Source organism: Daldinia decipiens (genome assembly GCF_022478715.1).
Source record: "Daldinia decipiens strain CBS 113046 unplaced genomic scaffold F4813scaffold_31, whole genome shotgun sequence".
In the NCBI taxonomy this organism is placed as follows: Eukaryota; Fungi; Ascomycota; class Sordariomycetes; order Xylariales; family Hypoxylaceae; genus Daldinia; species Daldinia decipiens.
The window spans coordinates 112,640-128,832 of record NW_026054574.1 but is presented as its reverse complement, the minus strand read 5'-3'; the positions used below and the strand labels follow the sequence as shown (position 1 = coordinate 128,832).

The 16,193-nt window shown below is 49.0% G+C and overlaps 5 protein-coding genes across 5 annotated transcripts; 2 read left to right on the top strand and 3 right to left on the bottom strand.

Moving 5' to 3' along the window:
- Positions 1 to 2,916: 2,916 nt before the first annotated feature.
- Positions 2,917 to 5,928, top strand: F4813DRAFT_382153 (TBC domain-containing protein; the record flags this gene model as incomplete). The annotated part of the gene is made up of 3 exons (XM_049245763.1): positions 2,917 to 3,001; positions 3,251 to 4,441; positions 4,604 to 5,928. 3 exons carry the CDS (start codon positions 2,917 to 2,919, stop codon positions 5,926 to 5,928), a joined length of 2,601 nt encoding a protein of 866 aa, XP_049097145.1.
- Positions 5,929 to 6,647: 719 nt separating this feature from the next.
- Positions 6,648 to 7,995, bottom strand: F4813DRAFT_367996 (ubiquitin-conjugating enzyme). The gene is made up of 2 exons (XM_049244246.1): positions 7,649 to 7,995; positions 6,648 to 7,562 (listed from the first exon to the last, which is right to left on the bottom strand). Exons 1-2 carry the CDS (start codon positions 7,676 to 7,678, stop codon positions 7,116 to 7,118), a joined length of 477 nt encoding a protein of 158 aa, XP_049097144.1. The 5' UTR covers positions 7,679 to 7,995; the 3' UTR covers positions 6,648 to 7,115.
- Positions 7,996 to 10,442, bottom strand: F4813DRAFT_367994 (CwfJ C-terminus 1-domain-containing protein-like protein). Its single transcript, XM_049244245.1, has one exon. It carries the CDS (start codon positions 10,346 to 10,348, stop codon positions 8,246 to 8,248), a length of 2,103 nt encoding a protein of 700 aa, XP_049097143.1. The 5' UTR covers positions 10,349 to 10,442; the 3' UTR covers positions 7,996 to 8,245.
- A 1,264-nt stretch (positions 10,443 to 11,706) lies between these two features.
- F4813DRAFT_367993 (uncharacterized protein) lies at positions 11,707 to 14,809 on the top strand. The gene is made up of 3 exons (XM_049244244.1): positions 11,707 to 12,494; positions 12,553 to 12,764; positions 12,819 to 14,809. Exons 1-3 carry the CDS (start codon positions 12,047 to 12,049, stop codon positions 14,532 to 14,534), a joined length of 2,376 nt encoding a protein of 791 aa, XP_049097142.1. The 5' UTR covers positions 11,707 to 12,046; the 3' UTR covers positions 14,535 to 14,809.
- Positions 14,810 to 14,818: 9 nt separating this feature from the next.
- On the bottom strand, positions 14,819 to 15,850 carry F4813DRAFT_367986 (microsomal signal peptidase 18 kDa subunit). Its single transcript, XM_049244243.1, has 2 exons — positions 15,607 to 15,850; positions 14,819 to 15,520 (listed from the first exon to the last, which is right to left on the bottom strand). Exons 1-2 carry the CDS (start codon positions 15,685 to 15,687, stop codon positions 15,083 to 15,085), a joined length of 519 nt encoding a protein of 172 aa, XP_049097141.1. The 5' UTR covers positions 15,688 to 15,850; the 3' UTR covers positions 14,819 to 15,082.
- Between the last annotated feature and the right edge of the window lie 343 nt (positions 15,851 to 16,193).

Genomic DNA, 16,193 nt, shown 5'->3' with positions numbered 1-16,193 from the left:
CCTTAACCGGAGATCGGACAGACTGTCCCGCCGCATTTCCAAGAGAGGAAAAGTATGTATTGTACCTAATCAGCACAACTTTGGCAACGGATTGTGATATTGATTGGCGTGCGCATCACGATGGAACCTATAGCGAAAAGGGCTAAGGAGCCAAGGAAACGCGTAAACACGCGTTGAATATCCAATTTCGAGCAGACTGCTACTAGACTGCTATCACAGCAGATAAAACGGAGGCGTTGCAAATAGCGCTTCATAATAGCCAAAGTAACACATACTATCGTGGGTAGATTGTGTTCTTTGTTGAAGAAACCGTAAAGCTACCGGGCGAGGCGTTGAATGCATGTTGATTCCGTTGAGAATGTTGATAAGCAACCCTTTTTACACGATCCTAGAGCTGAATATCATGGGAAATTTTGTTGTTACTGTTGATGATGGTAAGATGGTAAGATGGTAAGATGAAGATCTGTTATTTGTCATTGTAAGATGTTAAATCCGGATTCCGCTAGGTTAGGTCATGTATTATATTGTATTGTATTGTACCTAGGTACTTCATATGTTAGGTATGTTAGGTAGTTGAGGCCGACGCCCGTCTTCACCGGCTCGTCTAAAAAATTCCACCGTACCTCTCACCCTCACCCTTACCCTCACCCCTGCATAATCCATAATCCATGCCCTACATATGTACCTAACATAACCCATGCATAGCGGATGTACGTTGCTAAATAAAGTGGACAATAGCTGCCGGCTGCTCAGCAAATGTGCTACTAACGCTAGGATGCTCAGCTGTGCCCCTGACCCATAGCCTCGGAAATCCCTAAACCAGGTTGTTTTAGTCCCTCAGCTTAAGCCAATAGGTTACTTGAATGTGCAAAATTTGCGATTACTTGATATAGCCATCTTGCTTTGAAATTTCCAATTAGGAAAGTCCGAAAACACCGGCCATAAATCACGTATCACGTATCACGTAACATTTAACATTGGGTATTTAGGTATGGTGTTAATGTCTCAATTATAATGTTCCAAGCATATCACATATGCCATATGCATGTGTTTATAAGGATTCATGTATGAGCGTAAAGGACTTATAATCTGTTTATCAGAGACACTTTTGAAGTAGGTAATAGATAACCTGCGGCAATAAAAGCAATTCAACCGTGGGCTCGGATCGCTAACGAACTCGAAATATTGTTAGCTCGGGTCATCTTCGTCCTCGAGCTCAGGCATTTGTGACATTAGGTATTGCTATGTCTTAGGCATGTTTATAACAGATGTTGGGAAATTGCAATGTTTCCCAGGTCAAGGTATATGATGTCAGCCTAATCAGCTCTTTCTAATGTTCTCTTTCGTTACCCTTTTTGTTGTTCCCAAAACTAAGCTAGCCAATGAGAGGAGCCGGCTGGGTACCCGCTAAACAACCTTGTTCCTTGGACGGATCACAACCCGTTCCGCGTCCGCTAAGACTAATTTCGATTACAGTGTCTGCCACCTGGGCGATACCCACGGCATGAGCGGAGGATTTGATCAGAAGAAAACTTAGATATTTTCGATGGATTCCACCGAATCGAAGAAACTTCATTCCTAAAATTTTCTCTCTTCGGATCTGAATGTGATTCATCATCTTTGTTTATGGGAACCTGTTGCTGTTGGTAGTTCTCGAGACGACCGGCGGTTATGAGCTTAATGCTGTCTTATTGCTTGGTTCACCTAACTAAGCGAAACCTTATATATATATAACTATATATATTTTAGGTGCAATACCTACCTACCTACCTTTAAAGAACCACAGCTGCACCAACGGGAAGCGACTCGACGAAACATATGCAAATGCAATCGTGCCCATAGTCGATAGCTATATCCCTAAACCGAATTACCGAATTAAAAAAGGTATTGTACCTTGGGTCACCGACGGAAGCCACCGACCGGCTGTAAAAATACTTACAGCATCCACTCCAGTCATTGCCGATCTTTGTACCTCGTACCTGCGTGCTACCTATGCTGCATGCTGCCCGCATGCCTTAGGCAAAGAGGTACCTAACCTTAGGAGGTAACTTTACCTTAAAGTACATACCTAGGTATTGTACAATCTCCAATACAATCTCCAGATTATTGGTGTCTCTTCTCGTTCAATTATTTTCGACAATAAGACACCAAACAAAAACAATATACCCTTCCATAGCCCATCATTTCGTCTCCATCGTAGGGACTAACTAAAGATTCTGGATGGAAAGCACAATAATATTTGGCCTACTCTTCTGGCTTAGCCAAACATTTACGGAACCCATCCCGCCGTCTCGTTACGTCGGCTTCACCTTCACCTAATCCGAGTCCTTCTCCAATCTTGACTCCAACGCACGGGACGACGCATTAGATACTCGAGAGAACCAGCACGTCTCATTTACTTGTAACACGTCGATAAAGCAGCCGCCACCGGTATGGAACGAACTTGAATCCCATCAATTATCTCGCATCACCTTCTTTTCTCCTGTAGATGTCAGGAGGCTTTTAAACAACATTCGTTCAACATCCCTCTCCCCCGACCATCTCATTCGTTCGATCGATCTCCTCCCTATTGTCTCGAATATCGGTCACGAGGGTAACTAGGGGTGGTGCCCGTAGCCCGTGCGTGCATACCCGATTCCTAATTCAATACTCGTCCAGTTGGACCTCGTTCGTTATTGTTTCGTTTCTGCAACCGGAAAGGTAACCTACTGTAGGTTGGAGTTAAGATCATCTTTATGCCTAGGCAAAATCCACTTTAACGCTGCGTTGTATCAGCCTGCTTGGTTCCCAGCTGCGCCTAGCTGTTAGCTGTGCCTAGCTGTGGGAATCGCATAGGGGAGCTACTCTTTTGTTAGGGGAGCTACCGGCGTTCTAGATTGCTTGGCCCGCAGGCCAATGGCGCGAACGTTTAGAACTATGGCCGACAATTCGCAACAAGACGGTCCTGATGCAATGACATATGATATTCAACAACGACATAGAAAGCCCGGAAGTGCTAGAGGTGTGACGCAACCTAACCCTAGATCAGATTTGAGATCAGACTTGAGATCAGACGTATTATCCGCTAGGGTTGGTGTTAGACCTGAGCGCGGCATGAAGTTCCAAGAATTTGGCCTGCATGCTTCAAGAGCCCAGGATTCGAAACACACCCCGGTTCGTCCAATTTTCCCCAACGCCAGCAACTTCAGTCATCATTACAGCGACAAAGACAAAGATGGCTACGATGCCGATGAAGACAATGACTTCGAAGATTCAACAACTACCACAAACGCCCCTTGGACTTCTCCTTCCACTGCCCATTCTATCTCATCTACCGTCCTTACTTCCTACTCGCATTTTAGTCATACCATAGAGGATCACTCGCCTCGAATACCACCGCTACCAAACTCCCCATTGTCCCCTCGGTGGGATTCTCTGGGCTACGACCGCTCTGCGACTCTCAGTCCTACGTCTCCGGCCGTCAGCAGCCTCCATAGCAGATCCTCCAACGCGACCGACGAGCTGCACTTTGCTTCCGAAATAAGAGATGAATTCCCCTCGTTACCCGTCAAGATGAACACTCCCGAAACACCACGCGTAGATAATTTCTCGAGGCCTCGAAAACCAAGCATCAAACAGCCTTACAACGAATCACCTCGCTCCATGGCTGCTAATCACCTTCCCGCCGAACCGAGCCATCTCGACATCTCACCCAGCCATCCTCTATCATGGACGCGAGAACGCGGCCAATCCGTCTCGTCCAATATTTCTGCTGCTACCTTTTCCTCTGTTCCCGGGCGACCTCCTCCTGAGATGCACAGTCGGGAGCATCTTCGGAGCAGAGGCCGACAGCCATACCCTCCACCTACCCGATTCCCCTTATCGTACAACCGTGCCGAAAGTACGGGGCCGAATTTCTCCAGGGATCCCATCCATCGAATGGCATCCTTGCCGAGCGAGGAGCTCAGATCAAGTTATCGATCCCAACTCTCGGCATCCACGGCTCAGGGGACAGTAGCAACTGAGAGGAGTAGCATCGCGACTAAGAACAGTTCTATAACTTCGATCTACGGGATGGCCGATGATTCGCTTAGTATTAACGATATAATGGGAATGTACGAGAAGGGCTTCTACGACGACTCAGCTCCCGAGGACAACAACGAGATGGTAGACTCGAGGCCGGGCACTGCAAAATCAGAATTAAGCAGGAGGAGGACTGCTATGCTAGACGCGATGACCGTCTTCCTACCAACCCCGGAATCGCCAGACGCGACCTCTGACTCGGGCCAGATGGAGCAGGACTCTATTTCCATTTCTCACGACCTTGACACACACGATTCCTTACCCGCAGAGGTACCCGGAGATATATCCGAGGAAGTGTCTGAGGAAGGACCTGGGGAGATGTTCGAAGAAATACCCGAGGAGATGCCTGAGATATTGGAGAGCACCCATTTGGATTCCCGTTCTACTCGGAATTCCACTCGGAATTCCACCCGCAATTCCACCCGCAATTCCACTCGCAACTCCACTCGGAATTCTACTCGGAACTCTGCTCGGAACTCTGCTCGGAATTCCACTCAAACGGATAACGAGGCAGTTAATATATTAATCGACATGGATGCAGATGCGGATGCCGGCGCCGAGACTGAAGATGATACCGAGGACGGCTATAGCCCCTTACCCCCCTCGCGCCACCCGACCGTGTCGACTATCGCGGAGGACGACGACGAGCGGGATCGCTACGGGTTTCGGAAGAGTAATCAGTACGTCGACCGGGAGCAATACGACAACTGGAACCAAGGATATACCGAGTATCTAGAGAGAAGGCGGAAAAAGTGGATCGCCTTTCTTAGGGAGCATGGGTTGATGACTGACAATCCTAACCGGTTCCCTCCTCGATCTAACAAGACGAAGCGATTTGTACGCAAGGGAATACCTCCCGATTGGAGGGGCGCTGCTTGGTTCTATTACGCCGGGGGGCCTGCTGTTGTTGCGAAGCATGCCGGCCTGTACGATGGCCTTTTGAAGCAAAAAGCTAAGAACGTGGACGTCGAGGCTATCGAACGCGACTTGCACCGTACGTTTCCCGACAACATCAAATTTCGCTCCGGCCCTGTTTCCCTCTCCGATAGCAGCCAACAAGCGCTCGCGAAAGAGACCGAGGGCATCATCCCCGTCGTCGAGAAGCCGATGATCGTATCGCTACGCCGTGTCTTGCACGCCTTTGCCATATACAATCCCAAGATCGGATATTGCCAGTCGCTCAACTTTTTAGCGGGCTTACTCCTGCTCTTCGTAGAAAGCGAGGAACACGCCTTCTGGTTGCTAAATATCATAGCCCGAGTGTATCTTCCCGGGACGCACGAAACCAGCCTCGAGGGCGCGAATGTTGATCTCGGAGTGCTCATGTCCTCGTTAAGGGAATCTATGCCCAACGTCTGGGCTAAGATCGGAGGCGAGCTGGACGGTACGGATGTCGTTTGGTCAAAGAGCTGGAGGCACAGACATCGGGCCGAGACGACTCGACTTCCGCCTATTACCCTTTGTATGACCGCTTGGTTTATGAGTTGTTACATCGGCACTTTGCCCATCGAGAGTACTTTACGCGTATGGGACGTCTTCTTCTACGAGGGATCCAAAACGCTGTTTCGAATCGCTCTGGCAATCTTCAAGATCGGCGAGAACGAAATCAGGGGCGTGGGAGATCCTATGGAGATCTTCCAGGTAGTGCAGACGATTCCTCGCAGGCTTATCGACGCCAACGGTTTGATAGAAGCCTGCTTCAAGCGTCGTAACGGTTTCGGCCATCTCAGCCAAGAAACGGTGGAGCAAAAGAGGCAAGAAAGACGGGTTCAAGTCAAAGCCGAGAGAGAAAAGCAAACGGGCAATATCGTCTCGATAGATTCAGACTTCAAGAAGAAGGGCAACCTTTTCGGCCGACGTAGATAACGGAGTCGAGCTCACGGCGAACTGATCTACCACCCGCGCCGTCGTTTTTATTACCAGGGCAGATCTCCTTTGCCAATTCTGGTCGCCTACCACGGCCAGACGACAAGACAACCCCGAAGCACCCGGGTTGTGACAGCAAAACCACTTTCATACGCAGCGGGAATCTGCAATCTTACGTTTTGTCTATCATGGCGTCTCTTTATTTCATTTTCAGCATGGACAGGCATTGACGAAATCTCATGATACGACAGTTTTTTCTTCCAGCGGAGGAATATCATAAGAGATAGGAAGCAGACGATGCTTTTACCTTTGTGTTCGTAGCCTGGACAGAACAAGTTCATTTGTATAAGGGAATGGATACAGGTTATATTTCATTAGAGGCCGACTGATTCCTACGCTCTCGTTCCCCGACGGGGCAGAGCTGGAAGTCTCAGAGACCTCGTATTATTCGGGAGGACAAGAAACATGTAAACCAAACTGATTTGGCGTGGGTAATATGGATACCATCAATGGGCCTATCCATATGATTGCATTGTTAAGGTTCGGGAAAAACTAGATAGAGCATACTGCATTTCAAAGGGGCAGGTTATATAGCATCGAATGGCGGCGCATTATATGCATTCACTGAACACGCAAACCATAGCCAGGAAATCCGGGGAATCCGGCTAGCAGAAGCATAGCATTTGCTCCAAAGATCAATACAACAGATACGTTGAACATCAAATAACCTTGTTAGTGATTAGCTTAGTTATCGTAATTATCTCGCTATATTTGCGAGGTGTTTCTAACGTGTCGAATATCTGTTTTCATGAATCGTGAGGTTTCCCATAATGTTACCATGCCTAATTCCTGCCTTGTCCATAAATACATTTCTGAAAATGGTGTAGGAAAATGGTGGGTTTTGAACGACCCTAGCCTTCGGACTTTAGTCTCGTCGTAACTACTTAGGGTAGCCATGCGAGCTTGCGTCTGCTCGTGATGTCTTCACAGGTAACTTCTCCCTTCCCTGCATCTAAATGTAACCACCATCCCCACGAGAACTATTCCTAGGTGCCTCACTCGTCGAAGGGAAAATGGGGTATCTATCTGTCCGACAAACAGTCCCCCCCACCTGTCTCTCTCTCTCTCTCTCTCTCAGCCGCACTATCAGATAACTACCAACTACCGGATATCTAAGTCGCAGCCGCTTATTTCTTAGCAGGCTGCTGGGCATAGCGGGTAACGTAGCTGCGAGCCGTCTTCTCGAACTCGCGGAGGTTGTTCTTGTACTCGTCGGCGATGCGGGGCTCGAGGGGGTCGTCGGGGTTGGGCTCGATGAGGAGCTGGCGCACGGCGTCGAGGACGGCGCGGACCCTGCTAGCGGGCTTCCAGTTCTCGGGCTTGAGCATGCCGAGGCAGATGGACCCGACGCTATCGTTGGTCACGTTGGGGTGGTAGATGCGCGTCGCGAAGGTGACCAGGGGTGCTTTGAAGGGGTAGTCGGCGGGCAGGACGATGGACAGGGCGAATATGCCGCCGCTGTAGACGGTGCCGGGGGGCCCGGCTAGGGTCGCGGTCCAGTGGTGGATGTCGGATTCGGAGGGGAGCGTTACGACCATGCCGGTTGGGGGGGAGGACGTGCATTCTTGGAGCTCCTGGGTTGGGAGGTACGGTTAGATGACATGTTCGGATGGGAATTGGGTATAGATGGGATGGGTGGATGGATGGTGTAATTACCTACCTTGCCTATGCGCTTTTGCGAGGAAGTCATCGCGGTAGAGGGTCTGGGTGGCGACTTGGAATGGGTAGGTGTAGATGTTGGGAGTATGGTTGGAACTGGTGTTGGTAGTGTTGGTGGTGGTGTTGGTGGTGTTGGTGGTGTTGGTGGTGTTGGTGGTGACTGGTAGCTGGCAGGGGAAAGGATTACGAATTACATAGGTATGATTTCGACAGGATAAATGACAAAACCGTTTGTATCGTGTCACCAAGGTACATGGGAATCTTTAGGCTGCAGGGACCTGCAGATAGAAACTGTCTTAGGTTAGGTAATTGGGTTGTTCTTTGAGGCCGCAAAGTCGGTTCAATAATAGTTTCGGTTAAGAGCTATCGTAATCATACACAGCAAACAGTGATATCATCGTCGATAAGGTACCTCCCTGGGGAACAATCCCTCATGTAACACAAGCTGAAGCGGGGCATCTGGCAGCTGAGCAGTTAGGAGGATGTCCCTTGTGTGTCTCCACATATTGATTTACAGGGATTACTCCTTTCGTGTACGCCTTCGTCTCCGTATAGCACCACCAGCATGTTGTCCCATTTCATAGACAACCCAAGAATCTCACCCGTCAGTCAACACTCTGGTCCAGTCAAACTTCTTCCAGCGCTTTCTGAACCCCTCCACCCTATTATCAGATCTGTGCCATCGTCCCTGCTTCTTGATCACGTCCGGCTCCGCGTCTAACATACCACCCAGGATCTCCCTTGCGAATAGATCACCCCTAGGCCACCTGTTAGAATCCTCCACTACGTGACCCAGGCCTCCGTCTAAAGTAAACCACGCGTGGAAATATGGCATTTCCTTAGCAATAGATCTCCTAAATGCTAACTTGCCCAGCCCCTCTCGAGCTCGCTTTCCCGTATCGATGATCTTCTTGTGCTGCGCCCACTCCTCGTCCGTCGTGAGCATCGCCTCCTTGAAAAAGGCTGGCGCGGTATCACCTAAATCGTACGGGATAGGAACAGCTTGCATGGCGGCATGCATATGCCTATGAGGCGCTGTCGCATTTTCGTAGAATATAACCTCTCGACCTTGTTCGTGATACATCCGCGTGAGACACTTCATAAAGTTGCGGATCTCTTCCCATTCGTCATCGTCGCATTCTAACAGGTTCGTCCGGTGCTGGATGGGAACGATAACGGCGCCCCCCTCGCTCAGCTCAGGCTCCGTAGATAGTGTCAGATAGACTCGCGTTGCCAACGAAACTATAGGCGCGATGGGCTGTTGATTGCGGTCCTCGTGATGGCAGAGCTGGCAGTTATCTAGGATTTTGTTGATCCGCTGAAACTCGCCAACGGCCTGGTTCTTGAGGTTGATCTCGGATTTCTGCACGCGCTTGGCTAGCTTTTCGGCATTTTCGTCCATGTATTCGAGATCATCGTCGAATTTAACATCCTTGGCGATTCGTTCAGCTAGTCGCAACCCTTCTCCTCCCGCCTGTCCTCGTGTTCGCCGTTCCTCCCGGATCATATCCTCTATCGTCATGTCATCGTTTTGCTCTACATTCCCCCTCTCGCGGCCTCGCTTATTTTCGATAGCTTTGGCCTCGCCGCGTGTTCCTGCTAACATGCGATTCTCCATGACGCCGAGAACAACTGCTCCTGGACCCTTTGATGCGAATGCTGCGGCGGCCTGGTTGTACTCGGCTTCCAGCTTGGCAGCATCTGGCGCCTTCTTCAACTTTGCTTTCATCATCTGTGCTTTGAGCCGATTGAGCGTAGTCTGGTCGATTTGGGTAGATACGTGAGCTGATGCATCATCGGGAATAACTGCGCCTTGATCAAGGCTCGTCGACGCCGGCGAGGTTTCTCGGTTTTCATGAACGCTCTGACCCAACTTCCTCTCCTGGAACAGCTCCCCGCTGGGCTTCTCTTTGCCGACATAACCATCGCCATATACTTTACGTCGGTCTACCTCGATTTTCTCCTCGCGCGCATCATCAAAGTCCCGCAGGTTACCATACCGTTCTAATGCCACTTCATCCACAGTCCTCCCGGTCTGTTCGGCCGTATTGTAAACACCATTTAATTTGGTCATCCTCCACTGGGACCCGCCATCGCCGAATGTGTAGTCGACTTCGTGCTGTGCGGGCAGCTCAAGATCCTCTACGGATTTCCCGCTGTTCAATTCCTGTAGATGTACTGCGTTGATCTCTCTCTTGTGAATTTCCCTCTGTGGCGCCTGGCTGGGCGGTGGTGGAGGTTTAGAGAGTTTTGACCCTTTCTGAGTATAATCAATGTCCAGCGCAGACGGCGCCGTCATCCAGGAATCTCGAACTAGGTTTGATGTAGCTCCTTCTGGCTTCTTATAGTCTTCTGTAGCTAGCTCTTCGTCAGGCAGTGGTAGATCTTCTTTCGCGTCTGAGGTCTTCACGTGGCGATCCCGTCTGTCCGAATCGCGATTGTCATCTCTATGATGTTCGTGTCTACGGTGTCGCTCATCATCTTTAGAGTGACGCGACCGTTTGTGTCGATGGCCGTCGTCGTCTTCTTCCTCGTGATGATCGTGCGACTTACGGTGGCTATGGCGGTGATTATCGCGGTCGCGTTCGGATGATCGATCTCGTCGGTGATGTCTGTGCTTCTTATGTCTTTTTTCGTCTCCGCGTTCCCTCTCGGCTTTCTCTGCGGCGAGGGATTTTTCGAATTCGTCAAGGCCGTCCATTTTTTAATACGAGATTTATTTGATAGGAGTTAGCTGCGCTTGGAGATGTTGTAGTTTAAGCTCTGGTGATTGATATGACGACACAGGATGACAGCTTAAGATTTCATAAATATCTCTTAGTTGCATGAATCATGAATGCAACAAGTATCATTTAAGTGTGAAATATATGTATATAAGGTGGATTTCAGTTCATTCAAGCATTTTCATCCCATCAAAATTTCGGGTTAAAATCATTTTAATATTTCGATTTGCTATCATTGTATATTGTATTCGTACTATGTAATTCAGTACCTACCTAGGTAGACTTACAAGAAATTAGGCTAAGTCGTATGTACATTAGCGGGTAGGGGATCTATCTATTGACATTGTCTCAGCAAAGGTGTCAATTAACCCGTACAGGCCTTCATGACTATGTCAACAGGTAAATATAATGTCTGCAAAACTTGTTATATTGCACCGATTGCATTGCAGCTACTTACAAGCCAGTAACTTATAAGTCAGTACTAATAGACAGTATGTCAAAGGATTTATGTCAGGTGCTATCTATTTCGCCGTAATTACCAGGCCTGGTGACGATGTCCAGGAGGTAGCCAGGTATATCCACCACGATGTCAGATATTCAACATAATGTCAGCCTCAGGTATATACATGTTAAAGGCCTGGTGTCTATATACTGCAATACAGTAAACATTCGTAATTCGTAATGACCTCGTAGCGTAATAGTAAAACACGTAACCCGTAATCTCGTAATAGTAGTATCTAATTCAACGTAATCTTTTCAATTGACTTTTGCACATGCCTATACTGTTGCTGTGTGCCATATGATATCTTCAAGGTTCTTTATTCGATTACAGGGCCTTCTATTCTTTTTAACATTATTTGACCCTTGGGTGGTGGCGATGACCTGACATACATAGTCTCGTATGTGACATAGGTATATCGATTAGGTGACCGTGACTAATCCGTACCATTGGCGACAATATCTGAAAGGCCACTCTTTCCCAATATATCAGTATTTTAAAAACAATCCCAGCGAGATATAATCGTGTACAGACCCAGGGGAGTTGGTGCTGGCGATCGCATCAAAGAGGTTCTGCAACGAACCCAAATGAGGGCCAACTGGTCATCCTTATTTTAGATACGACCACCCCCGAAGATGATTATGTTATACATGTATATTAGCCAATCAACTAGGGGACTGGCTTCTGACTGTTACGTACCTTATGTCCACACCTTCTCACTATGTATTATGTACTGACACTACCTACCTACATATGTCAAGAGACCCCCGCCTTCCCCCACACGCTAATGTACCTAAAGCCGAAGATAAAAACCAAACTCTAATCTCGTCCCCAACTGAATTCGAACCGTAACTTGTTTGTAGTTGAAAGCGATGATGAGTCAGCTAAAATTTAGCGAAGTTAGGTGGAATCTTTTTAGCGCCCTTCTTAACTTTGGACATCACACCCCTTGACCACACAACTTCCCAAGGTTCTTTCCAACTTGGTGATCCACTAAAATCCGCAGTCGTCTTTTTTTCCGACTACATCCCCCAGCCTTTGACTGCAAGCAACTTACACCCAGTAAGTCCCCCAACAGGGGATTACATCGCTGGATTACGATATCAATTCGACTGCTTCCTTATAAATCACTTATACCCATTCACTTATACGCCTTCTTATACCATATTTACAAGTCATGTCATCGTTTCTAAAATCCGCGAAGGTGTCTTCGCGGAAGACTGGCGTCCAGTTCAGACCCAGGGGAGTTGGACCTGGCGATCGCATCAAAGAGGTTTTACAACGAAACCAAATGAGGGCCATGGGCATGGGAATGAGTCCTACGCCTATGACACCACCCACTTCACAAAACAAACCTTCCTCGGATCGGCAACCTTGTCCAAATCCCAACTGTTCTAACCCGTTAGCACCAATTACTGACGGCTTCTGTTCTGCTTGTGGCCGCGAAATCGATTCTTCCAACATCGTTGCTGAAGTCCAGTTCGGCGAAAACTCATCCGGTGCTGCTGTCGTCCACGGAAGTTTTGTCGGGGCCGATCAGGGGAGTGCTTCTAGGAACTTGGGCTCGCAATATAGACGACTCGGCGGTAGTCTCACGGACGCTCGGGAAAAGACCATTCGCGAAGGTATGTCTAATTTTAGACGAAATATATCGAAGGCTGTTCAGCTAACTTTGGCTTATAGCCAAGAATATGATGGTAGGCTTTGCACATCAGCTTAAGGAAGTTCCTCCAAACGCTGTAGATGCCGGCATCCAGATCTTCAAGCTTGTCATGGAGGAAAATTGGCTCCAGGGACGAGGAATGGATAAAGTGGTACCCGTATGCCTTTACACTGCTTGTCGCAGAGAGGATCGTTGTAAGGTTATGCTTATCGATTTTGCTGAGCTTGTTCACGTAAGTATTCTGCGATATATCATATTTCTATTTTCTTTTACTTACAATGTCTAGGTAAATGTCTATGAACTTGGCCATATCTTCAAGGACCTCAGCAATATCTATTCCTTCCAGAGCAACAATGTCAAGTCGATCATTCCGGAAGATCTTATATATCGCTTTTGCTCAAAGCTCGATTTTGGTGACTTTACCAACAAGGTCGCAGCTGATGCAACTAGGCTATGCCAGAGAATGGGTCGTGACTGGATGGTTATGGGCCGCCGGCCTTCTGGCATCTGCGGAGCTTGTATTCTTATGGCGGCACGCATGTGGAACTTTAGGCGTACCGTTCGAGAGATCGTTTATGTTGTCAAGGTCACGACGCATACGATCGAACAACGTCTCGACGAATTCACTGTGACGGAAAGTAGTGAACTGTCTATCGAGGACTTCCTGAACCAAGAGTTTCTCGAGTCCCGCCATGACCCGCCGGCATTCTACAAATCCACCACGGAATGGCAAGAGAAGATGGAAAAGGAGGGCAGAGTTAGAAAGAGGAAGCGTGCGATCGAAGACATCGATGGCGAGGACGACCAGTCAAGTTCGAATGCCGGAACACCAGCGCCCGACAGCTCTGCTGCCACGCCGAGGCCCTCAACCGAAATGCCGCCGCCGCCAATACCTCGCCCACACCCGGACACCTCTAGGATGCGTCAAGTCAAAGACTACCTACCAAGATCCTTCGATAACTCCGAGGGTAGAGAGTTGGTTGCCCCTTTCGACCCGGAGAAGATTCCGAAGCCCGCTCCCCGGAAGAGCGCAGATAGGGATGTTGTAGAGGGCCTCGCGGCTGAAAACCCAGAGGATGATAATGCAGTGGATGGGCTAGCAGCTACGTACGGCGCTTCGGACGACCAGCTCGAAGGCGAGGCTCAAGATGAAGAGGAAGCACCGGCGCAATCAGGAACTCGGCGGCGCGGTCGCAAGAAGGGATCTGCCGAACCATCACTCACTTTTGACGACGAATGGGAGCGCGACGAGGCCGTACTGGAACAGCAGATCAACGAGGTAATCAACGACCCGCACAGCGACGAACACGGCAAGGCCCTAGCTACTGCTGCACATCTCGCGCACATCAAAGCAGAGTGGGCGCGCTCTCTTCTCCCGCAGCGGATGACGAATATGGACGAAATCATCGGCGAGGATGAGTTTGCCGACGACCCCGAGGTCCAGTTCTGCAAGCTATCCCCCGAGGAAGTAAAAATCAAGGAGAGCATATGGATTAACGCGAACAAGGATTGGCTGCGAAAGAAGCAAGAGATAATCTATCGTAAGCAGATGGAGGAGTTGGGCCCCCCGAAACGGAAACGCAATCGCGTAAAGAAGCCGCGAATCGGCGAAGGCCAGCTCACACCTGCTTCTACCCCGGGCGAGGCAGCCATCGAAGCGCTGAAGAAGCGGGACACATATTCAAGACGTATCAACTATGACGCCATCGAGAATCTCTTCACCAGCGACAAAGACCGAGGACCTGGATCGGTAACGTCTCGCAACGGAAGCGGCCCTGCAAGTCGTGCGGAGAGCGTTGTGGCGACCAACGGCAAAACAGCACCCGAGGCAGCCGTCAACGACGAGGGCGTAGAAGACGGGAATGAAGAGGTAGAAGAGCAAGTCGCAGAAGAGACGTACAACGACTACTACGATGATCAGGAACAACCAAATTACGATGAAACAGGGTATGACGAAGGAGACTACGGCGGAGACGAATACGGAGATGAGGAATACTACTAGGTAGTCGAGAACGATTACGGTTGAAAGCTAGCTGAGCTGATATTGCATATGAGCCCGCAAGCTGTATTTTTAGATCTGATGATGTCGATCCTAATCGGCACATCTTTTAGCGCTGCGGTTGTGTATTTTAGTGTATGGATTCTACGCAGGCCTTACGTCCAAGTGAGAACAGGCTTGGAGCGCAGGGAAAGGACTTGTAAGGTTACAAGACATGTTCAATCGGTTGGAGAATACCCATAGACAGTCGTCTTCACGGAATCTATTCATTCCTCGTATCTAGCTGCCGAAGCTGTGGTGACCTGTAAAAACGACTATATTTCGCGAGTGATTCTGTAAAGATAGAGAGTGCTTAGATGAATACCTAGGTAGCCAGCGTTTTAAGAATATCAAGTCTTCATCCTAGTATAAGTCACGACCTTAGTTGAACCAAGAATTTCATTAGCTAGGTAGTCAGTAAATCCTTTATTTGAGAAGATAGCCTCTAAACCCAAATCACAAGCCGAAATTAGGTGTTCTTTTCCAGACGCCCCCCTTTCTTGTAGATATGACTATTCCCGCTGCAGCACAACTAACAAACCCATAATACCTAACATGACGGTCTTGAGCCAGGGGTGTTCGCTCAGCATAATAGTGACGTATCCTACAAAGGGGATGTACGCAAATACGCTGCCGATGATATCCTTACGCTCGAGGTAGTCTTGGCCGCGTGCGTATAGCTCGGTATCGTCAGCGGCATTGTTATCGCCCTTGGTGAGCAGGCGCGCGTGGGCGCCGGTACCGAACTTGCGCACCACGCGGTGGACAATGGGGATTTCCTTATCTCGCACGTTGTAGACCACCACCTCGCCTACGTCCGTCTCGGCTAGTATGTTGCGATTCCAGAGGAAGAGCAGGTCGCCGCGCTGGAAGGCGGGTTCCATGGATCCCGAGAGGACGACGACGATGGGCGAGGGGGAATCGGCAAAGACGGAGAGACCTTTCCACATCTGCGAGAGAGGGGAGTTAGTTGGGATGTGCGACGTGCGACGTGCGACGTGCGACAATGGGTTCGAGGAGAGGTTGATAGACGTACCATGAATGCGGTGGAAAGGATTAAGCCGAAATTCAACAGCTGGGCGGCTGCTTGCCGGGGATTTTGAAGCCCTGACAACATTTTTTTTTTCTCTCGTTTCTTTCTTATCGGGGATATGTTAGGTCTGGTGGTGAGGCTTTCGGTGCTGGCCTCGAAGATTTTGAGGCCAGCTTAATGGATCAATGCAATTGGAGCTGCGAATGAGACGTCGGAGCTTCTCAGGTGAAAGTGGCCTTAACTTGGGCTTGTGAGCGCTATCGCTATCGATAAGAGGCGGCTGTTTCATTGGTTTCCGGGCTGTAAACGGGTTGGAAGATGGGCTGGCCAATAAGGTTCGGCGTATACGTTAGTTTGGCTTGTTTAGGCAGGAATGTTATAGGAGGTCCACTTAGCTCTTGGGTACGTCGATACTTATTAAGATTAGTTGAGAGCTTCAATGTCTGATATATAAGTTCGATAGTACCTTCGCGTCATTACTAACACATCGATAAGGCAAGTCGAGCCGACTTGTTGCCTTTGCTATAGTGAGAGTGCTCCTTCACCATCTAATGATGCATATCTAATACTGGACATACTTTCCATTTCCC

Bases quoted from the DNA above. Each gene is read 5' to 3' on its own strand.
- F4813DRAFT_367996 (XM_049244246.1), bottom strand. From the start codon at position 7,678: ATGACTTCCTCGCAAAAGCGCATAGGCAAG. The intron at 7,563-7,648 runs GTAGGTAATTAC...CTCCCAACCCAG, and splicing joins CGCAAAAGCGCATAGGCAAG to GAGCTCCAAGAATGCACGTC.
- F4813DRAFT_367994 (XM_049244245.1), bottom strand. From the start codon at position 10,348: ATGGACGGCCTTGACGAATTCGAAAAATCCCTCGCCGCAGAGAAAGCC.
- F4813DRAFT_367993 (XM_049244244.1), top strand. From the start codon at position 12,047: ATGTCATCGTTTCTAAAATCCGCGAAGGTGTCTTCGCGGAAGACTGGC. The intron at 12,495-12,552 runs GTATGTCTAATT...TTTGGCTTATAG, and splicing joins GGAAAAGACCATTCGCGAAG to CCAAGAATATGATGGTAGGC. The intron at 12,765-12,818 runs GTAAGTATTCTG...TACAATGTCTAG, and splicing joins ATTTTGCTGAGCTTGTTCAC to GTAAATGTCTATGAACTTGG.
- F4813DRAFT_367986 (XM_049244243.1), bottom strand. From the start codon at position 15,687: ATGTTGTCAGGGCTTCAAAATCCCCGGCAAGCAGCCGCCCAGCTGTTG. The intron at 15,521-15,606 runs GTACGTCTATCA...CCTCTCTCGCAG, and splicing joins TCCTTTCCACCGCATTCATG to ATGTGGAAAGGTCTCTCCGT.